The following is a 22,649-nucleotide window of genomic DNA, read 5'->3' as shown; positions in this document are numbered from 1 at the left end:
GTCCCACAACCACCACCACATCCACGCCTGCCTCAGGTCCCTGGAATCCAGTTTATCTCCTCCCAGTCATAACACTCATTTCTGCACTTCTGATGATTCCTATATTCCTCTTTTAGAACATTAAAAAAAACAAACTTAAGCCTCATACTAAAACTAATGTCTGAAGTCAGCCCTCAATTCTCACTCACTTTTGGGATCGGGGGCAATTTATCATGCAGAGTCGATTAGGGGAGGTTCCTGCAAAGGATGTGTGGGAACAAACACAAGGGTGTGTCTGTCCTGTAGAACCAAGAAAAGATTGCACTTTCAGGGCTCCCGGCAAGTATCTCTGTCACAGATGGGGGCAAATGTCAAAACTCCCTGGACAACCAAAACCTCAGCATTGTGAAGGATCTGGAAAACCTAAGAAGAGGTGAGCTCCAGGGTGGGATGGGGAGGCAGGCTGAGGATTCCAGGCCACCTGAGAGGGGTGGGCACTGAGGGGCATGCCCCCACCCAGAACCACACAGATATCAGAGCTGGTGAGGATCCTCGTTTTACAAAAGGGTCCAGAGAGGAGCAGTGAGTTATCCAAGGTCACACAGGGAGTCAGGGAAGAATCGGGACTAGAACACACAGGGCCCCTGTCCCTCTGGGACATGGACACACACACTCACTCTCTCTCTCTCTTTCTAAGGGGATGGGATGAGGGAGAAGTAAAGAGAAACCAGGGTGGGCCCAGGGCTGCAACTGAGGGAGCCAGATATGGTCAGGAAAGAGGGCTCCACCCACTCAGAGCCAGCCCCACCCCACCTACCACAGGAAGCTGAAGAAGCTTCAGGAGTGTAGGGAAACCTGTATGTGGTAACTGAGGCTGTGGAGACACTGAAAGAAGCCACCCTGGAGAAGGGGTGCAAGGCTGGAGGGGGCACCCATCACCCTCCTGGCTGCTGTGAGGTCCTAAGTTGGGAATCTCCAAGATGCTTTCTTTGCCCCACCCCCATCCATATACACACTTGCTCCACTCCTTCCCTCCCACAGCCCTGAATCTCCCCTGCATCCTTGCCTATAATTAGGGCATCCTAACATACCTCTCGGTCTCATCCAGTTCCCCTAACAATAGCATTTTCATCTTTTATAACGCCACTTTCTCTTTTCTAAGGACTTTTCCTTCTACTATCTCACACGGGTCCTGTGAGGTAGGCTAAATTGCTATTGCAGTCCCCATTTCATAGTGTTTAAGAAACTACCTCAGGAAAGTCCATTGGCTCTCCAACTGCTTGTTGGTGAATGTGTGAGCAAAATCCAGGTTTCGAGATGCACCACCACCCCCCACCACCGCCCCCCGCTGGTGCTTTCCCCTGGCAGCTCCACCCACTGCCAGAGTTCCCTTCTTCATTTCTCTCCCATCTCCCTCCACCCCATTGACCGCCTGCCTTTCCCCAGGGCTCTCTCAGTTCCAACACTACCATCAACCTGCCTCAAGCAGTAGTCACTGCGGAACAGCTTGTGTGCTCCGGGTGGAATGTGAAGAAGAAGAGGGGAGGCAGACAGCCCAGGGGTGGTCTCCATGCCCTGGGGCCAGGCCTTTGGAACCAGGGTGAAATCTGGGAGGTTGGGGTCTTCCATTCCTGTTTAGGCTCTGCCCTCAAAACCAGCTAGTGACCCCAGCCCCCTCCTGGGCCCCTCCCAACCCTTTCTGTGTGCCTGCACCTCTCATCATTCCTCCTGCCTCCCAGAGGTCAAACACGTGTGTAGATGTGGTGAGGGGAGCCAGCCAGGGAAGGCAAAGAGGAGTTAGGGACTCAGTGATGGCCAGTGCCCCATTTCTGACCTCCCCCATTCAAGGACAAGAAGCTGAAAATGTTCCCCTCCAAAGGTGAGAGAAGCTGAAGGACTCTTCTTCATCCCCCACCCCACAATGTGATGGGGGCTGGGAAAGGGTGGACAAAGTTTTAGAAGGTGAGAGGGACACAAAGACTCCTTTCTCCAGCAAAGGCAAGAACCCTGTCAAGTGGGGAACTCAAGTCCAGAGCCCCTTCTCAAAAACTTGGGGTGATGGTGGGTGGGATGCAGAGGGGTCCCTCAGACTTTGACAGGATGTATTGATGACTGGGATCCCAGCCACGAGTTTCTTGGGCCCCTTTACTGTGTCCTCCCTCTGCCCCCAGCCTCTACCATCCTGTACTAGGCAGGCTGGAGCTAACCCCCACAGGCTGCTCCGTGGTGCAAGAGGACGCCTCTTCGCTTGGGGCTCTCAGTGCGTCTATCGCGGTCACCCATGGTAACTCGGTGTGTCCCTTTTCCCTCTGCAGGATCCTGAATGCCCACTGGAAAATACTGTAAGGAGTTGAGCTCCCTGGGCACCCCACATCAGACCCTGCCATGATCATCTTTCCCTAAGGAGGGAGGGCAGAGGATGCCAAGCACCAGAAGGGGGCCTCTGTGCCTGGGGTGATGTCAAGGCTGGTGGAGACAGGTAGAGTCCTGGTTACCACTGTCCTGTACCCAAAGTTCAGTCCGCGCCGGAGTCGGCGCCCCGGGAACACACGGGGTTTCGGGCGCGAGTGGTGACCGCAGGAACTGGGAAGGGGGATAGGGGAGGGAGGGGGGGGCGATGAGCGTGGGGCGGGGCTTAGGAGAACCTGGGGCGGGGCCGGTCGCCGTGGGCGGGGCTATGGGCGACTGGGTCCAGGTGCAGGCTGGATGGGGCGTGACCGGCCTCCTTCCCCTGGGAGTCTCAGCTCGCAAGTCCACTGGAGCGAGGCTTCTTTAGGCTGAGGGAGAGACCGGGCCCCTGCTCCAAGAAAGTGCCCACTCAGAGCGGGGAGACCCACCCCCCTTTCCCTCCGGGAGCTCCCTGCCTCTCTAACAGCAGGAGTACCTACCTGATCACTTCTCATCTCTGCCAGGTGGATGGGGCCCTGGATCTTAAGTAGCCATAGATTCCGGGAGTCCAAGGGGAGAGGCTGGAGACTCAGTCCTCGAATGACTGCAGGAGACTTCTAGCAAACGCATCCCATACTGGCTGGGTACATCCTCTATCTGCCGGGGACTCTGGGTGGTGAGGGTGGGGATGGAGTCAGTCCTGACATGACTGATGGGCTTCCTGGGTTAGGCCCAATGGTACCAAGCAGGACCTGCAACATAATTTACGGGTCCCAGTGCAAAGTTAAAAATACAGGGCTCTTGGGCCTGCCTGGTGGCGCTGCAGTTGAGTGAGAACGTTCCGCTTTGGCGGCCCAGGGTTCGCCGGTTCGGATCCCTGGTGCACAAATGGCACCACTGGCATGCCATGCTGTGGCAGGTGTCCCGCATATAAAGCAGAGGAAGATGGGCCCGGATGTTAGCTCAGGGCCAGTCTTCCTCAGCGAAAAGAGGAGGATTGGCAGTAGTTAGCTCAGGGCTAATCTTCCTAAAAAAAAAAAAAAAATACAGGGCTCTTTATTAAAAAATTATTAAGAATTATTATTGAAGATGGCAACAGCAGAGCATTAAACCAAGCATGGGGCTCTGTGTGGTGTCACAGGTTGCCTACCCATGAAGCCGGCTCTGGTACCAAGCTACGAGCACTGTGAATTAGAGTTCAAACCCTGTTGTCCCCTCCTCTGAGGAAAAGGCAAGATTTGCAAGCCCACCTACCCCTAACCCATTTTTCCCAAAAGAAAGGGGAATATACCCTCCCAGAAATCTTCTCTCATCCTCTCCTGAAGAGGAAAGAGTGAATCTACTGCCCCCACAACACACACACACACACACACACACACACACACACACACAAGATAGCCCCAGCTCCCAGAGTCACCTTACAATCCCCTGCCCAGCAGAGGGAGAGAGCATGCCCCTGTCCCTCATGCCAGCTCCTCTCCTTTACCCTATGCAGAGCTGCACAAGGAGCACTAGCAGCTGCTGGCCACGTCTGTGGAGAAAGGGTTCCTTTTGCAACAGACAAGCTGGTGAGGGCTCTGGGTGTTGCAGGGTGGGTGTGAGGGCTGACAACTAGCGTAAAATTGAGTTTGAGTACTAGAAGGGATGTGGGAGCTCATCCAGCTCCACTCCCTCACTCATGGATGAGCACTCTGGCCCAGAGAGCATAAGGTACTTCTCCAGGGCCACACGGCAGGCTCCTCGCAGAGCTCTCTACAGAACTCAGATCTCCAGATTCTTAATCCATACCCATTTCTGCTCAACTCGAGCACTAATGGGGAGAGCGGGTCAAGGATGGGGGCAGAGACTGAAATCGAAAATTTTACTGAAGACCATCTCTGAGGTTGGTGGTTCCCCAAATGCAAAGCATCTATGATGTTTACTCTCTACTGTGCAGATGGAGACCATCCTGGACTAGAATTTCTTCCAGGGGAAGGCAAGGCTCTTCCATCTTCACTTCAAGATGCTCAGGGACTTCTGGGGTGAAGGTGACCCAGGCCCTGGTGGAATTCTGCGGCATTGACATACGAGGGAATGGATCCCTCTATACCTGGGAGCCTAATGCCTTGTCAGCACTCTGTCATCTATGCTACCCTTTCCGTCTTTCAGATGCTAGCTGACAATACCTGGCTCTAGGAACCAGGGCTGGGGAGAACAGAGTTGGCTTCAGCTCCAAGTTCTCTGGGATGCAGGGCTTCAAAGGCTCCATCTGGGACCTGGTATCTTTAACAAGGATCTGGGGACTCTGTCCCATTAGGCGGGACGAGCAGTCATCGAGTGAACAGGAGCTCCAACATCTGCTCCAGCTGCATCTTCAGGGGCTCAGGAAGAGTTGGGGTACTGGGAGGATCAGCTGACAGAGGAGTCTTCTCTGGGTTTGGGCTGGGGGCTGGTGGTAGCCTTCTTGCCCAAACCAGCTGGATGGGTAGGGGGACTGGCAGTGGAGAGCTGGGGGCAGCGAGGGCGACACCACCTTGAAGGCTGACGCTGAGTTTGACACACTTCTTTTGTTCTTCAGCACGACTTTGAGTTGAACAAGTGTCACAAGACACTGAACAGTGTTTGCTCATCCGGGAGTTTGGAGACATCTTGGGCTCCAAAGCTGATTCAGGAATTTGGGAAGAAACTTCAAAGTTTTTTAGGGGATAATAAAGGAGTCTGGGGGTTTTACTGTGTTCAGAAAGGATAATTTATAGAAGTATAGCTCACAATCTGTGACCTGCACCCCAAAACTTCCAAGCTCCCATGGGAGATAGAAAACACAACATTCTTGGGGTGCCTTCTTCCCGCCCCTCCACCAATCACGCCCCCATTCCAACCTGTTTTCATTCCTAGCCGTTCTATTTCCCTTTACTCAGGGAAGATCTGGGAGTATGTCTGTGCAAGGGGCCGCTTCCCCCAAAAGCTCCAGACATCCCACACCCTACAAGTGGGCTCCATACCCTACAAGCATGTTCCTGAACCTGCTCCCTGCCCTCATAACTCACAGAATGCCAGCTGCTTCCCATTTTTGCCAGGACCAGTGCCTCCCACTCTTCCAAACTCCAGTAGCCTACCCCTCTCTCTTTCCTCTTTGGCTCCTTCTTGAGGAGAAACTCAACAATAACTGAAAGGAAAATGAGTAAGGAAATAACTCCTGCTCCCAATGTCTGTGTCTGTCTGCAGCGCACTCTCTGAGTCAGAGAGACATTCAGGTTCCCATCCATCAGGTGGCTGGGTCTTCTTCCTCTAAGACAATTCCCTTTCCAATGCCTGCCTCCTACCAGCCACTCACAAATCACAAGCTTAGTCTGCACGTCCAGGGGTGATTATCGCCTGTTAACTCCCTTGATTGACCACCAGAGGGAGATAGAGAGCAAAGCCTGCCGCCTCTCAGTCCCCTGTTTCAACATTAAGTTGCTTTTAATTGACCTAAAGAGTTCTTACATCTAAGTCTAACTTAAATCTCTTCCAGTGCAATTTAAACTCTGTCCCAGATTTCCCAGAACATAAACCAGGACTCTAAGGAGAAAGAGCCACTGGACCCTAAAGGGATTCTGTGGGCTATCCCTAAGACTACGTGGGGGAGGGTATAACAAAAAGACAGGACATCCTAGCCGGGCAGGAGGAGCAACATGGGAACAAGCCTGAATATGGATATTTTAATTCCAAAATCACAAGACCTTCAAGCCGGCCGACCCCAAGAGCCCTTATTCTCTCTGCATTGACCCCTCATAGCCCCCTGCTTGGAACACCATTAGGCAATTTGGAGGATGGTGCAAGGGGCAGAGGTGGTGTCGGGGCAGGACAAGGAGAATGAGGACTGGCCTGGTAGAGTTCAGAGTGAATGAGAGAGGGCAAGGGAAATGAAAGGAGCAAGACTTCCAGGTCAGGCGAGAGAGAGCTGGCTAGATGGACTTTTTGGGTCCTCAGGGAGAGCAGATACATGTGTGGCTTCTTGAATCCACTGTTCACCAGATCTTGGAGGACAAGCAGGACTGGAAACCTTGGCCTGCGGCCAGTGGGAGGAGGGCAGACACTAGGAAGAAACTCCCCAAAGTCTGACTGAGGCAATGGTGGGCTCAATGGTGAAAGGGTGGGGAGTGGGGCCGCCTTCTCTGGAGCTGAGGAAGGGATGGGAGACTGCACAGCCCAGGACAAATGCTGGGTTGCAGTGGTTTCACACCGATGTGCTGATTAAGAGATACAGAGAGGAAGAGATGGAAATCCAGGAAGAACCAGGAAAACAGAGCTGGAAAGGATGTCACACATTTCTGCATACATGTGGACATGTGACAGGGACCGAATGACTAATGACAACCTTCCCACACACCCAAGCTCCCACTCTGCCTCTCCAAGGAGGAAGGGAATTTGGGTAAGGTAAATGGTTGGAGCTGTAGAAGGAGGAGTGTTAGATAGCTGCACAGGAGGGCATAGAGAGGATGGGTAGGGAGGGAAGCCAAAAGATAGGAGCTGGCACCGGAGCCCCAGAGGGACAAGGTTTTGTTTTGTTTGTCTGAAGACATGAAGAAGAGAGATTTGAGAGCAGGTGTCATATTGAATGAGACTTTGGAGACAGAGGTGGTGTTATAATTACGTTTTTAGGGAGTTTTGCTGAGTGTGATGTTGTCTGATCTCTCTGTTCACCACCAGCCCCTCAAGAAAACCTCCAGCAGAAGTAACCTATCTTACTTTTCACTGCTTTCATGGTTGCATTTCATTTTTGACGAACGATGCTGAAGAGAGCCTCAAGGTGAGCACATGAAGGCTCAGTTGTATTCAGGTTACGTATGCATACGTATAGAAACACACGTCCCAACACTCCAGGAGCCTTGCTTGGAAATGTCTTGATTTGTCACCTAGAGACCTGACCATGTGTGTAAAGTCCCCTTTAAAATTCCTTCCAGGCAAGGACTTACGATAAGAGCAGGACCTGAGTGACCTATGGAGAGACCTCTGAATTCCCATGGCAGACATGCTTTTGGGGCTTTTCCACCAGCTCCACTACGCCTCTGCCCGTGTATGTGTGTGTATGTGTATGTACGATATTCCGTGAGGAGCAGACATGTGGAACAGGAAACAACAGAAAACCGTTTGGTCTGTCTCCATTTCGGCCTACACAGACATATGCTTCTAGTGGTACCGCAGACATGGATAGGCAGCTAAAACAAATGGAGGGAGGTAGTAATGTGCAGGCTGGCAAGCAAAAAGATGGAGGACAACTTTCCAGCTGCTCTGCTTTCTGCTGGAATCTGAAGATACACAGGATTTCTGATCACACCCACAAGTTCTCATCATGAATCCTAGATGCTTCCTGATGACCATGATGATGACAGAACAGAGATGCCTTCCCTCATCACACACATGCACACCCACACACCAACTCCCACTGCCTGTCTCTGCAGTCCCTCCCAAAGGTGCCTTCCTGCCTCTCCTCTCAGCCCATCAAGCCAACCTTCAGTTGCGAACTCTCTCTCAGCCTTGGTTCCCCCCACCCACGCTGGCACCTGCCTAGCAGCACCCCACCCACCCCCTCAGCCCTCAGAAGGCCAGTGCCCAGGGCCTGGGGCAGAGCACATGTGGAACAGGTTGATGCTGTTCTCCCAGAAGTGGAGAAGAAGAGGGGTGGGGTCACTGGAGCAGGCGGGGTCCCTGGAAGCCTACATCCTTGCCTCCACAGAGGCATAAAGCAGCAGCCTGTCCTGGTGCGGGACAGTCACTCTCTAACCTACAGACCTAGTGAGCCCGGGCTCTCACCCCACACCCAGCTGCCGGACAGGACCTAGCATCGCTCCCTGGTAAGAACTTGATGACAGCAGAGGGTGCAGGGGGTGTTCTAGAGATGAACAAGAACGTGGGTGGGACAAGAAGGGTCTAGGAGTCCCCCAGAGCACAGTGGGGTGGTATCTTGATAGGCCTTGGGGAGGGAAGGGAGAGCTGGCCTTGTGAGCATCTCTCTGGTGAGGAGGAGACAGCAGTCACCCAAGCCCTTCCCAGGTGCATCCAGCTGGCCCCAAGAGGTTGTCCTGTCCCATCCTGGCCCTCTCAGGAATGAGGGATAAAATAAGTACGTTGGAGCTCATGTTGTTGGCAGAACCGCCCCACACATCTGTGCGTGTGCCTCCTGCTTCCCTGACTCTGTGAGCTGCCCATGGGGGAAGGGAGGCAGTTCCAGGCCAGCTGGTGTGTCCTCTTCCACCCACAGTGACAATCCGGCTGTGCCAGCTGGCTTCCCAGCCAGAGCACCTGGACTTGAACCTCCAAGACAGAGGCCCAAGGCGGGAACCTCAGGCCCTCTCAGTCCCCACGTTCTCCAGGGCCCTCTCACCCCTGCGTACATCTCCCCAGACACATCCATTGATTCAGTTGTTCATTCATTCTTTCCACACACATTTGCCAAGCTCCAAGTCTCTGCTAGGTACTGTACTTGGTGCTGATGCTACAGAGATGACTAAGACTCATTCCCTGCCCTGTGGGAGGTCACAGTCAAGTGGGCGAGACAGTCAGATGAACAGATCATGACAACATGAAGCTGCAGGTGTTTCAGGAGGGCAGGTACAAAGTGCTTTGGGAACCCAGGGTGGGGTCACTGGCTGCCTGAAGGGGAGAGGGAGGGGGTCACAGAGGAGGTGACCTGAATTGAGTCTTAAAGGGTGAATAGAGATTCTTTAGATTGGGAGGGGGGCATTATATACAGAGGGAGCAAAACAAAGAGCATCAAAATGCCTGGATCTGTTGGGCAGTACCTGGGAAGAAGTGGGTCTATCCACACCCATGAGCCAGGAGGTGGGCACAAGGGAAGTAAGGGTGCAAGGAAGTGACCTCCACCCAAAGAAAGGGCAGCTGTAGGGGCCGGCCCCGTATCGTAGTGGTTAAGTTCGTGTGCTCTGCTTTGGAGGCCTGGGGTTCGTGGGTTCAGATCCCAGGTGCAGACCTACACTACTTGTCAAGCCATGCTGTGACATCCTACATACAAAAAATAGAGGAAGATTGGCACAGATGTTAGCTCAGGGCCAACCTTCCTCACCAAAAAAAAAGAAAGAAGAAAAGAAAAGAAAGGGCAGCTGGGGCAGGTGAACAGCGTCTGCCTCCCAAAACCCTTGGCATCAGTGGTGGCTGCCTCCCTCCCCCAGTGGCCCCCAGGTCCTGGCTGTCACAGTTCTCTGAGGAAGACAAGGTGGGCGTAGCTGTGTGAGAGGAGTTTTATTTCCATCGCTAATGAAACGCTCCAGCCAGGCTCCAAGTCTGTGAAGAAAATGAGTGTGGAGTGAGAAAAGAGCTCTTGACAAAGAAAGGGGAGGTGACCTCGGGCAAGCTGTTTCAGCTCTCGTCATAAAATGGAGACTCCTTTGGTTCCTTTCAGCTCTGATATTCCGAGAATCCAGGCACCTTTAAGGGCGGCCCCCCACCCCTACCCTGAGCTGGATGATCCCTCTCTGCAAGGGCCGTACCGTGTCCTGGTCTCCCAAGTTGTCACTCTCCTGTCTCCTCCCCCCACAGAGACAATGACCATGTTTGAAAATGTCACCCGGGCCCTGGCCAGACAACTAAACCCTCGAGGGGACCTGACGCCCCTCGACAGCCTCATAGACTTCAAGCGCTTCCACCCCTTCTGTCTGGTGCTGAGGAAGAGGAAGAGCACACTCTTCTGGGGGGCCCGCTATGTCCGCACTGACTACACCCTCCTGGACGTGCTTGAACCCGGCAGCTCACCTTCAGGTCAGCCTCGCGCATGCGGCTAGGTACTGAGGGATGAGGGCCAGGCAGCAGCCGGTGAGGAGGACCCTGAAGCTCCTTCTGCCCAGATGTGGTTAGGTTTCAACGAGCCCAAAATTCTCACAAGAGGCAGGGGAAGAGGGATGCCCCTCAGCCCAGACCCTTTTGTCTTCTCCCTCCTGCAGACCCAACAGACTCTGGGAACTTTGGCTTTAAGAACATGCTGGATGCCCGAGTGGAGGGAGAGGTGGATGTGCCAAAGACAGTCAAGGTGACAGGGACTGCGGGGCTGTCCCGGAGCAGCACCCTGGAGGTCCAGACACTTAGTGTGTCTCCCAAGGCCCTGGAGACCTTACACCAGGAGAGGTGAGAGTGAGCAGAGCTAGCGGGTACCAGGATGGGGTGGGTGGTGCGTGGAAAGGGTGCTTTGGGCCCTGAGTTAAAGGGCACGACCTTCACACTGACCTTTGCTTGAATGGTCACCACAGGCGAGTTCTTGAAGATGACCCTTCTGGCCTGAGGGTGCATCCAGGCCATTTTCTAACCACTCCCCACTACCTCTAGTACCACCTCCCCACTGTCACACACCCGTAAGGCTGAGTGTGTTCCCATTACCTTGCTGTGTGATCCTGGAAAAGTCACTTCTCTTGGGACCTCAATTTTCTTTCCTGAAAAATGATGGGGTTGCCTGAAAATCTCTAAGGTTCCTTTCTACCCTAAAACTCTATGAGATACCCTGAAGAGGGAAGGGATCTTAACTGCTCTCTACTGTGGCTTGAGCACAGCATTCTGCTCCCATAAATGAAGCCTCCGCCCAGCCCCCTACACACGCCAGGCAACCCTCAGGAATGCTGCCCTAGCAGCACAAAGGGTGTGGCAGATGTGACATTGATGCTGGGCACCTCAGATGTTTGGCTTGACTGGGAGGCTGACTTTTAAGTAGTTAAGTAGTGGTTGAAAGAAGGAGGTGAGGACTGAGAAGGCAGGAAGGAAGGGCTGGGGTGCTTGGGAAGTCACCCAGTAAACATTTATGTTACCTCACTGAGTGCAAAGCACCCTACTAGGTGCTGGGGTGCACTAGAATGTCTTGTCTAACAATCTTGTGATTAGGAGTATGAAGGAAAATGTACAACAGTAACTATAATCCAAGGCAAGCCGTGGTACGTGCCATAGGAGAGCTATGCCTGAGTTTCGTGGTAAGTCAGAGGAACTTCTGGCTGGGAAAATGAAGAAAGACTTCATGGAGGAGGCAGCCCATGATCTAGGCCTTGAAAGATGAGTAGAAACTGGACATGCAGGGCCGAGAGAAGGACATTATAAGGGCACATGCGCAAGAAACCGCAAAACCTATAGGGACCACGAATAGCCACTTTGGCAAGAGCAGAAGAGCTATGAGTGGAGAAGTGGGAGATGTAGGGGGGCCCAGATCATGGAGGACCCAGGTGACCAGTCAAGGACATGGAACTATTTTTAGGCACCAGGGAAACCCTGACGATGCTCTGATTTGTGTCATGATTAATCTGGCCAGGTGGAGGAAGTGTGTCAGATAGAGGACAAGGGACAGGGGTTTGAAGCAGGCAGATCAGGCAAGACACTGTTCCATTGTTCATCAGACATGTAAAAGGAGGACCTGAGCTTGAAGAGCACTCCGAATGAAGAGGGAGGAAGGGATGCTCGGCCTCTGGAGCAACAGAATGGGCTGGACTTGGCCACTGATTGAGGGAGAGGATCACTCTGATAGAGCTCAAGTGTACAGCATGATGACTCAGGGTAATAATTCTACATTATATCCTGGAAATTTGCGAAGAGTAAATTTTAGGTGCTCTCATCACACTCAAAAAAATAGTAACTATGGGAGGAGAAAGATATGTTCATTAGCTTGACTGTAGTAACCATTTCTCTACGTATATGTATATCAAAACGTCACATTGCATACCTTAAATATATACAATTTTTATTAAAACAAGTAAATAAATTTATAAGAATTTAAAAAATGACGCTGAGATTTGACCCAAGTGATGACATTAATAGAAACAGGAAGACAGAGTTTAGAAGCATATTTGGAGAGAAAGATTGTGAGTTCCTTTTGGACATTTTGAGTTTGTGGCTTCACTGAGACATCAGCTGAGAGTGTTCAAAAGGGAATTGGGATTTACTATAGTTAACAATACCAGATTATATATTTGAAATTTGCTAAGTGTGTAGATCTTAAAAGTTCTCATCTCAAGAAAAAAATTTGTAACTATGAGTGATGATGGATGTTAACTAAACTTATTGTAGTGATCATTTTTCAATATAAGCTTATATCAAATCATCATGCTGTACACCTAAAACTAATACAATGTTGCATGTCAATTATATCTCAATCATAAAAAAGTTTTCAGAGGCCAGCCTTGTAGCCGAGTGGTTAAGTTTGCACGCTCTGCTTTGGTGACCCAGGGTATCACTGGTTCGAATCCTGGGCACAGACTTAGCCCCACTCATCAAGCCATGCTGAGGTGGCATTCCACATAGCAGAGCCAGAGGGACCTACAACTAGAATATACAGCTATGTACTGGAGGGCTTTGGGGAGAAGAAGAAAAAGAAGAAAAAAAAAATATTGGCAACAGGTGTTAGCTCAGGTGCCAATCTAAAGTAAATAAATAAATAAAAATAAAAAAAATTTTAAAGGTAGTTGGAAATGAGGGCGTGGAGCTCAGGAGAGAAGTCAAGGTGAAGTACACACGTGGTGGTCAGCAACATAAACAAAAACTATAGGAATGGGGGGAAAGCTGTGGGAGGGAGTTCAGAGAGCAGAGAACTGAGAACAGAATCTTAGAGAACATAAAATTGTAGGGAACCAAAGAAACTAGAAAATGAGATGCAGACACATGGATAGGAGTTAGAAGCCAGAGAGATGGGAGCAGAACCAGGGCGGTCCTGTGTGATGGGAAACCAGGAGGAGACACTGTCGCACAGAGGATTTGGACAGCAGGTCCAACGCTGCACAGCATTAGGGAAGGTCTTGGAGTCTGGTGGGTGGGAGGTCATTGTAATTTCCACTGAACAGTGCAAATAGAAGCCAAATTATAAGGAACTTAGGAGTGGGCAGTAAGGAAGTATAGACGGTGGATATGAGCGTATCTTTTGAGCTGTTTGCCAACAAACTGAAGGAAAGAAACAGAATGGTAATCTGAGGGAGGAGCACCATCAAAGGACATGTTTGTATAATAGCGAGAGGATGAGAGATGGAGAGATAGGATCCCAGCAGAGATTAACAGGGCTAAGAACAGGGAGCAAAGGGAGGGCAATCCATCCCTGGGCTCAGGAAAAAGGGAGACAAGCAACCATGAGACCGTGTTCTGCGCCAGGTGCTCTGCCAGATGATTACCCAGTTTCTCTCTCAACAACCCTGGAGGTAGGTGTCATTATCCCCATTTTATATGTGAGGCAACCAGAACTCAGAGAAGCTGCCCTGCTGGTAAGTGGGAAATCTGAGTTCCCACCTGGTCTTCCTTCAGCGTCCTCACCCTTCCCCTGACTCCACCACGCCTCGCTCCTGGGAATGACAGAAGAAAAGAGAAGGGCGCGGTTGAGGTGAGAAGAAGCTCTGAAGATTCCTTTATGTTTCTCCCCCCCAGGAAGTTGTCAGCAGAGCACCCGTTCCTGAAGGAGATGCGAAATCAAGGAGAGAACCTGTATGTGGTGATGGAGGTGGTGGAGACCGTGCAGGAGGTCACTCTGGAGAGAGCTGGCAAGGCAGAGGGTTGCTTCTCCCTCCCATTCTTCGCCCCACTGGGGCTACAGGTTTGGTTCTCTCTCTCTCTCTCTCTCACACACACACACACACACACACACTCTCTTATATTCAGCCTCTCCTCAGAGGCTACATGAACTTTGCCCCATCAGTGCCCACCCAGGAGACTGAAAAGGACCCACTGTTTCTTCCTGCTCTTCAAGATTCTGATGCCAGTTGCCAGACACACATCCCCTCTCTGGTCAGTGGTGCCCAGTGTGGGCAGATCTCTGTGCCAGATGCCACAGGGAATATTGAGGAAGAGGAAACAGATAGTCGTGGGTTTTCCCCCTGGTGCTCCCCATCCATAGGAGGGATATCCTCGCTCTCAGAAGTTCTCAGTCTCATGGAGGAAACACATAGGTTAAAGCCCAGAGAACACAGACTTGGAAAATTCAATATAAGTAAGTAGTGTTCTACATACCTATGTCTATTTTGTATAAATATTCAAGGATGAGTTGGAACTGGGAGTAGGGATTAGTCATGGAAGGCTTCCTGGAGGAGGTTAGCTTGGGACAGATGGCAAAGAGGAAGAAGGAACCAGGGCCTGGATGGAAGCTCTAAGGTCTGACAGGGATGCACAGGCAGGTAATGGAGCAGGTCTGCCCAGTTCCTTCATGTCTGAACCAGGAAGAGCAATCCAGACGGTTAGAGGGATGATCAGTGGAAATGAACAAAAGGGCTTTGAAGCTCACTCCAGGGAGCCCAGACTGGGTGGAAAGGTGATCAGGGACACCAGCGGAGGGTTCCCAACTTCTCATCTCCCCACAGGCACTCAGGCCTGGTCCTCCACTTACCCTTCCCAAGCCCCACTTCCCATGTCTCATATTTAGAATCTCTGTGGATTCACAAATTGTCATTGTCTAACCCTAGGGATCCATAAACCACAAGGAGGCTGTAACCATCCCCAAGGGCTGCATCCTGGCGTTTCGAGTGAGACAGCTGATAGTCAAAGGCAAAGATGAGTGGGGTGAGCAGAAACTGGCATTTTCTCCCCTCAAGATAGGAATTACCCGCACCAGTACTGAGGCATTCTGGTCCCCTCCTGTGGCAGTGTCAGGGATTGAGTGAAGGAGTGTATTGCATTGTGGTCCCACTGCCAGGGACAGACTGCAGGGGCCACTCTGGACAGGGAGTGGTGGGACTCCTGGGTCCTGAGCATCTCCTGTGCACTAGGCACTGTGTCGGCTCTGGGAAGGGGGCACAGAGATGAACAAGCACAGCCTCTGCTCTCAAGAAGTCTGTGGCCAACGGAGGAAACAGACACAGACACCAGTACTAGAATGCAAGGGAGAAAATAGTGTAATCATGGGAAAAGATTTACAGAGGAAGAAAAGATTACTTCCAGAAACAGAGGTAGAGTATGGGATGAGGTGAGGCATTTGAGGGCAGGGTCCTAGCCCTGAGCAGAGCCTGTGGACTTGAGACTAGAGAAGAAAAGGTGGGGCAGCTGTTAAGGGTCCCCTCGCCTCTCTCCTCCTTTCAGATATTCCACATATCTGCAACGACAGCATGCAAACCTTCCCTCCCGGAGGTAAGTGAAATTGCTTCCTGGCTTCCCACATCTTCTGCCCTACCCCTGACATTAGCTGCCAAAATCCTGCACCCTCTAATAACGTACACCATAAGCCCCCAAGGAGCCCCTGATCTGGTTTCCCAAGTCCCTGAAAATATCGATCCTCAACTTTAGGAAAGACAGATAGAGGCATATAAACACTGCCCAGGAGAGACAAAGGAACACAAAGACAGAGACCGGAAGGCACAGTCAGAGGCGGAAATAAGATTTGGAGACAGAGTGTGTTCCCAAATTGTGGGGGCGGATGAGCTAATGTAATCTCCATGTGCTTTTATAATGATCACTGATAAAGCTGCCTTGACAACTGCTCTAGATAAAAAGGCTCAAAGAGGTTTTATGCTGACATATGTGCATTGTTTCTGTCTTCAGAAAAGCCAGAAGAGGAGAAGTTCATCTGTAAGTGTTTCCTGCCATTTCACTGCAACTTTCTTGACTCAGAATTTTAGAACTCCCATCTTTTTCTTCCCTTCTCCTTGGGACTGACAGGGAACATGGCAGAGCAGGTCTCAGGAAACAATTGTCCCCAAAACGTGGCAGAAAGTCCAACAGCTTAGGAAAAAGCAGTGGAAGGGGAAAGTCTTTGGACAAGATACCCAGGTGGTCTGATGCCTCAGACCCCTGTCCTCGAGGGCCTAGTAGTGATAACCTGTTACTCACACATCTGCAACTCTGCTGCCCAGCACCCAGGGCAGGAGCCGATGAGCCACAGTCATGCCAACTCAATCCAGGTGCGCCTTTCCACATTGCATTAGCTTCTCTCCTGACCCATTCCTGCCTCCCATGAATAGAGCAAGAGTACCCTTAAGATGGCTGGGATATCCCAGAAAAAAGGATCTATTTCCTAACCCCCATTAATGTCTCATCCCCTGGGTATGGCTACTGTTTTGAAGGATTACATTCTTATCATTTTGGTTTTTTTCCCCTCAGTTATCCAGGCATCTGATGTTGGTAAGGAATTTTGTGAATTTCTCTCAAGGCTTTGGCATGAAGGCAGTGGGAGAAGCATTGGGGTGGAGGGACAGGAAGACAAGTGCTGAGTCCCAGGTCCTGGGGATTGGGGCCACTTCCAGGAAGCCATTCTCTCCAAGGCGAGCTGGACAGATTCCTAGGACGCCAGGCCCCCAGATGGTCAAGCCATCTAGGTTCAAGCTACCCCGATCCACCCACATCCCTGGATACAGACCCACTGCTCTCTGGAATGGTCCCATTCTGGCCTTCACTCAGTCACCAAAGTCATTCTTCTTTGCCAACTAACTCATGAAAAGGAGAAATAGACCTTCCTTCTCAACTTTTAGCAGGAGTCTAAGAGAGAGGGAAGTCAATTGTCTACTGATAGGGGTGGGACCTGGGATCTCAGGAGAATTAACTGCTGCCTTAGATGATAATAGGGGTCCAGGTCCACCTCGTTACCCTACCCTACCCCCAACTCCTCTATTCGGGCCTGGTGGATGACTTCATAACCACGTTCCTTGGTCAAGAAAAAAGAGAGATGAGGCTCAAGCTGGGAGCAGAGCATGGGGAACTGAGGAGGCCTGAGTGCCTTGAGAGAGAATGCTGACTGAATGGGGAGGGTGCCAGATGGAGGGTGGCTTGTTTGCCATGTTCACTGTCCCCATAGGGGACATACACAAGGACTTCAGGACACTGAAAGAAGAGGTTCAAAGAGAGACCCAAGAAGTGGAGAAGCTGAGCCAAGTAGGGCGAAGCTCCCTGCTCACCTCCCTTAGCAAACTTCTAGGGAAGAAAAAAGAGCTACAAGACCTGGAGCTCACGGTGAGGCCCAGTGGAAGGTTGAGAGGCATGGAGAAGGCAGGTTTTGGTGGAGGTGTGTGTGGGCGTTTCAACTGGTGGGTGATCTGACACTGACAGATGGTGGATGCCTTTCCCAAGGCTGGCCAAGTGCCCCCCCAGACTTCCAGGCCACTGCTGCTCCCTTTGTGACTCTGGGAAAGGGCCAAGAATGCAGATTTCCCCAAGGCACATGCTCCTTCCTGAGGGACGGAGCGTAGGCAGCAGACCAGCAGGGCCCCCTCCTGGAAGGGGGCTGGAACCTTTTATTTCCTGAGTCCAAGGCTCAGGGACCAAGGAATCCAGGACTCCAATACTTTTCAGGACTTGATACCTAGAAAGAGAAATGAGGAAATGGGAGCCAGTTAACACATCTCAAGGGATTGTTTTGTGCCAGGCACGGTGCTGGCCTCCTGACCGTGTTATCTTAAGTGGTCGCCCACCTTTCCCCACAGCTTGAAGGGGCTCTGGACAAAGGACATGAAGTGACCCTGGAAGCACTACCAAAAGATGTCCTACTATCAAAGGAGGCTACGGGTGCCATCCTCTATTTCCTTGGAGCTCTAACAGGTAAGTGGGGAATAAGGTCTTTTGTATACTTTTTCAGTGACAGGAATGAATCACTGAATGAATTCCCAAAAATATGAATGAATGAATGAATGAATGCCAGGCAAATTATACCACAGTTAAGTAGTTTATCTCTACATTTCAAAAAATTGGTTTCATTCCTAAGGATTCACTGGGTCACCTTGGACAGTCTGAGAAGATGGCCTAGTCTTGCTAACAGAGGTTGGCAAATAACCCTAGTTTCATCAGCCACATATTTACAACTTCTCCATATAGCTAAGCTCATCACTTTTATATCAATATATGTTAGCTTTAATTTCAGAGTATAACATCTTCTGGTCTTGCCCCTGAATTCTCTTCTTCCCTCTGCATGAAACATTCCCCCACTAAGAAAAACTCTTTGGTCCTTCAGGGGAAGCCGAGATCGTTGTTCCCTTAAGAAGCCTACCTTCAAACACCAAGACTCAAGTAGACCCCTCAGTGCAGGCTCCTTTCCACCCTGTGTTGTAATGGCACCTTGCTTTGTCTCCTCCACTAGACTGCAAGTTCTCTGTGTGAAGGAAGTACGACTTTTACCTAACACACCCAGCAAAGGTGCCTGGCATACAGCAGGCATTCAACCGTGGGTGAATGTAGGAACTAATTAAGGCTGAAACTCTGGAAGTGCATCCATGTGACATCTGTAGTCCCCTCTGCACCAACACCACCCATCTCTTTCTCTGCTTTTTTCTCCAGAGCTAAATGAAGCCCAACAGAAGCTGCTTGTAAAATCCATGGAGAAAAAGATCCTGCCCGTGCAGCTAAAGCTGGTGAGAAAAGAGGGCAGATGCTCAGGAGAGTTTGGGAGGGACTAAGCTAGAACCAGCGGAAAGATATAGATTTAGCCTAATGACAGAACCGTCCTAGAGGGTTTCTGTCTTATCCCAGGAGCTCATGCCCACTTCTGATTTCTCTCCACGTTTCTTCCTTTTTGCTATTTCACAACTAGAGGTACAAGAGTGAACTTCTGGGCAATTATCTGGGTTTTTCAGCCTATCTTTGGAGAAGAGGCAGAAAACTCTAGCTTTGCTATTTCTAGCCGAGTGATATGAGTAAATCTTTTTTTTTTTTTTTTTTGGTGAGGAAAATTAGCCCTGAGCTAACATCTGTGCCAATCTTCCTCTCTTTTGTATATGGGATGCCACCACAGCATGGCTTGATGAGCAGTGTGTAGGTCTGCACCTGGGATCTGAGCCTGCAAACCCCGGGCCATGGAAGCAGAGTGCATGAACTTAACCACTACGTCACCAGACTGCCCCAAGCAAATCTTTTTTTTTTAATTGAGTTTATGATAGTTTACAATCTTGTGAAATTTCTTGTGAAATATGTTGTACATTATTGTTTGTCAGTCGTGTTGTAGGTGCACCCCTTCACCCTTTGTGCCCACCTCCTAACCCCCCTTTCCCCTGGTAGCCACTAATCTGTTCTCTTTGTCCACATGTTTAAATTGCTCATATGAGTGGAGTCATACAGAGATTGTCCTTCTCTATCTGGCTCATGTCACTTAACATAATTCCCTCAAGGTCCATCCATGTTGTTGTGAATGGGACGATTTTATTCTTCTTTATGGCTGAGGAGTATTCCATTGTATATATATACCACATCTTCTTCATCCAATCATCAGTTGATGGGTACTTAGGTTGCTTCCACATCTTGGCTATTGTAAATAATGCTGCAATGAACATAGGGGTGCGTGGGACTTTTAGAGTTGCTGACTTCAAGTTCTTTGGGTAGCTACCCAGTAGTGGGATGGCTGGGTCATATGGTATTTCTATTTTTAATTTTTTGAGAAATCTCCATACTGTTTTCTATGGTGGCTGCACCAGTTTGCACTCCCACCAGCAGTGTATGAGGAATCCTTTTTCTCCACAACCTCTCCAACACTTGTTACTTTTTGTTTTGGTTATTTTTGTCATTCTAATGGGTGTAAGGTGATATTTTAGTGTAGTTTTGATTTGCATTTCCCTGATGATCAGTGATGATGAACACCTTTTCATGTGCCTATTGGCCATTCGTATATCTTCTTTGGAGAAATGTCTGTTCATGTCCCCTGCCCATTTTTTGATCAGGTTGTTTGATTTTTTGTTGTTGAGTTGTGTGAGTTCTTTATATATTATGGAGATTAACCCTTTGTCGGTTATATGACTCGCAAATATTTTTTCCCAATTAGTGGGGCTTTTTTGTTTCAATCCTGTTTTCCCGTGCCTTGAAGAAGCTCTTTAGTTTGATGAGGTCCCATTTGTTTATTCTTTCTATCGTTTCCCTTGTCTGAGAAGACATGGTGTCCAAAAAGATCCTTTGAATACTGATGTCAAAGAGTGTACTGCCTACATTTTCCTCTAGAAGCCTTATGGTTTCAGGTCTTACCTTTAGGTCTTTGATCCATTTAGAGTTTATTTTTGTGAATGGTGAAAAAGAATGGTCAATTTTCATTCTTTTACATGTGGCTTTCCAGTTTTCCCAGCATCATTTGCTGAAAAGACTTTCTTTTCTCCATTGTAGGCCCTCAGCTACTCTGTCGAAGATTAGCTGTCCATAGATGTGTGGTTTTATTTCTGGGCTTTCAATTCTGTTCCACTGATCTGTGCACCTGTTTTTGTACCAGTACCATGCTGTTTTGATTACTGTAGCTTTGTAGTATGTTTTGAAGTCAGGGATTGTGATGCCTCCAACTGTGTTCTTTTTTCTCAGGGCTGCTTTAGCAATTCAGGGTCTTTTGCTGCCCCATACGAATTTTAGGACTCTTTGTTCTATTTCTGTAAAGAATGTCATTGGGATTCTGATTGGGATTGCATTGAACCTGTAGATTGCTTTAGGTAGTATGGACATTTTAACTATGTTTATTCTTCCAATCCATGTACGTGGAATGTCTTTCCATCTCTTTATGTCCTCATCCATTTCTTTCAGGAAAGCCTTGTAGTTTTCATTGTATAGGTCCTTCACTTCCTTAGTTAAATTCACCCCTGAGGTATTTTATTCTTTTTGTTGCAGTTGTGAATGGTATTGTGTTCTTGAGTTCTTTTTCTGTTAGTTCGTTATTAGAGTATAGAAATGCTACTGATTTATGTAAGTTGATTTTATATCCTGCAACTTTGCCAAGCAAATCTTTTAATGTTTCTGAGCCTGCCTCAATTCACTCTTATGTCAAATAGGGCTAAGATAAATGTGTTGCCCACTGTACAGGGTTGTGAAAGGTCCAGATGAAGTTGGAATGGAATGGAACGGAAGGAGTTTTTATAAGAGAAAAGTAGCCCTCTTTGTGTTTGTATGAGTTAGGAGAAAGGAAGAGAGGTTTCTAGTTCTTTCTTTTCATGCTATTTTCATTTCTTCCAGGTGGAGAGCACGATGGAACAGAATTTCCTACAGGATAAAGAGGGTGTTTTCCCCCTGCAACCTAACCTGCTCTCCTCCCTTGGAGAAGAGGAACTGACCCTCACAGAGGCCCTAGTGGGACTGAGTGGCCTGGAAGTACAGAGATCGGGCCCCCAGTACATGTGGGACCCAGACACCCTCCCTCGCCTCTGTGCCCTTTATGCTGGTCTTTCCATCCTGCAGCTTCTGACGAAGGCCTCCTAACTTTCCTTTTCCATCTCCTTCCTGCTTCTCTAATGCCTTCCCTACTTCATCGGGTTGTGTCCTTAATGCCCAAGGGCATTTCAGAGGCACCAGGCTGACGAAACCCTACCTGAGCACCCAAGATAACCAATTTCCACTCGTCCAACTCTATATCTCTCCCTGCCCCTCTGGCTCTGCAACCTGCTAAGCCCATCTGCTGATGCTTAAATCTTCCCAAAGTAGAAACACTCACACTTTTAAAACTATGAACCATTTCAACAAAACCCAAACATTTAATTAGTAATAAAGTCCCTATCTCAATCCCTCCCACTTACGCTTCTAAAATTCAAGCTTTACTGGAATTAATGGAAAATATTATCTCACTTTGGATGAAATGTCTTTTGGTGTTTTTCTTTAAAGAATCTATCATAAGGAAATTCTGAACTTGTGCCAGGAAAAAAAATAGACATTATCATGCTACATATAGATCATATGTACATCTTCAGGCCAGATGGAAATTGCTCGAAGAACTATCAGGGTATAGAATTTGGAATCTAGATTCTAAAGTGAGAAGATCATCAAAGTAGCTTGTTTTCAAAGAGGAGTCTTTGGGGTCCTCTGGACTTGGGTTGAAGGATTGGGAAAGGCAAAGACCTAGAGATATATGGTACAAGCCCCAAACAAGAATAAGACAACTTCCAAGTCTATTGAATAGAAAGTGCAGATAGATCTTAACAAAAATAGTACTCCAAAAAAACACTGACCCAAAACTTTTGAAAAGTAATTGTGATATTCTCTTCTTATTTCACCTTTCCCTCTTCTGCCCTCAGTCAGGGTGGTTGTGGGAGGAAGTGATGTGGGTAGGCTTGGCAGACGGACCTGCAAATATGGATCTTGTAATCTGATAAAACTGCTAGGTTCATACCGTCCTCCTCTGCCTAAAGCTGAGTTTTAACATCTTTCACCAATCTCTTATAGAATAGTTTTATAGGTGGAATAATTTCTCCCAGGTTTTTGGCCCCAGGAAGCAGACTCTCCCCCTTCTTAGCCACCCCCTGCCCAGACTAGTTCCCTCACTCACCAAGAATTCATGAGCCCGTGCCAAAAGCTTTGTGTTAGGCCACCATCCCCCATTCTGGGGCACCTTCCAACATCTCACTCTATTACTCAAGGACATACTGGGGAGCGATCTGCTGACTTGATTGTTTTTCTCTTGTGACGTAAACTTAGTAAAGAAGTGAGCTAAC

General features: G+C 49.3%; 1 protein-coding gene across 5 annotated transcripts; it reads left to right on the top strand.

Moving 5' to 3' along the window:
• Nucleotides 1–288: 288 nt before the first annotated feature.
• GSDMA (gasdermin A) lies at nucleotides 289–21,797 on the top strand. Of its 5 annotated transcripts, XM_001500788.6 has the most exons (13): nucleotides 289–412; nucleotides 2,295–2,458; nucleotides 9,886–10,104; nucleotides 10,287–10,467; nucleotides 13,723–13,888; nucleotides 14,751–14,847; nucleotides 15,364–15,411; nucleotides 15,823–15,849; nucleotides 16,381–16,401; nucleotides 17,072–17,226; nucleotides 17,697–17,811; nucleotides 18,544–18,617; nucleotides 21,181–21,797. In XM_001500788.6, exons 2-13 carry the CDS (start codon nucleotides 2,437–2,439, stop codon nucleotides 21,421–21,423), a joined length of 1,368 nt encoding a protein of 455 aa, XP_001500838.4. In that variant the 5' UTR covers nucleotides 289–412; nucleotides 2,295–2,436; the 3' UTR covers nucleotides 21,424–21,797. The 5 variants fall into 5 exon arrangements, with proteins under 5 accessions (XP_001500838.4, XP_023508345.1, XP_014596153.3 ...); XM_023652577.2 differs by lacking the exon at nucleotides 15,823–15,849; XM_014740667.3 differs by lacking the exons at nucleotides 289–412; nucleotides 2,295–2,458 and adding an exon at nucleotides 7,845–8,183.
• Nucleotides 21,798–22,649: the final 852 nt, after the last annotated feature.

The sequence above is a fragment of the Equus caballus genome, chromosome 11, assembly GCF_041296265.1.
Source record: "Equus caballus isolate H_3958 breed thoroughbred chromosome 11, TB-T2T, whole genome shotgun sequence".
Classification (NCBI taxonomy): Eukaryota; Metazoa; Chordata; class Mammalia; order Perissodactyla; family Equidae; genus Equus; species Equus caballus.
The sequence above is the reverse complement of the archived record's forward strand: the minus strand, read 5'-3'. Positions and strand labels throughout refer to the sequence as shown.

What these genes read in the sequence shown, in the direction of transcription:
- GSDMA (XM_001500788.6), top strand. Translation starts at nt 2,437, where the DNA reads ATGTCAAGGCTGGTGGAGACAG. An exon ending in GAGACCTTACACCAGGAGAG is followed by an intron (nt 10,468 to 13,722) that starts GTGAGAGTGAGC and finishes TCTCCCCCCCAG; the next exon opens with GAAGTTGTCAGCAGAGCACC. An exon ending in CAAAGGCAAAGATGAGTGGG is followed by an intron (nt 14,848 to 15,363) that starts GTGAGCAGAAAC and finishes TCCTCCTTTCAG; the next exon opens with ATATTCCACATATCTGCAAC.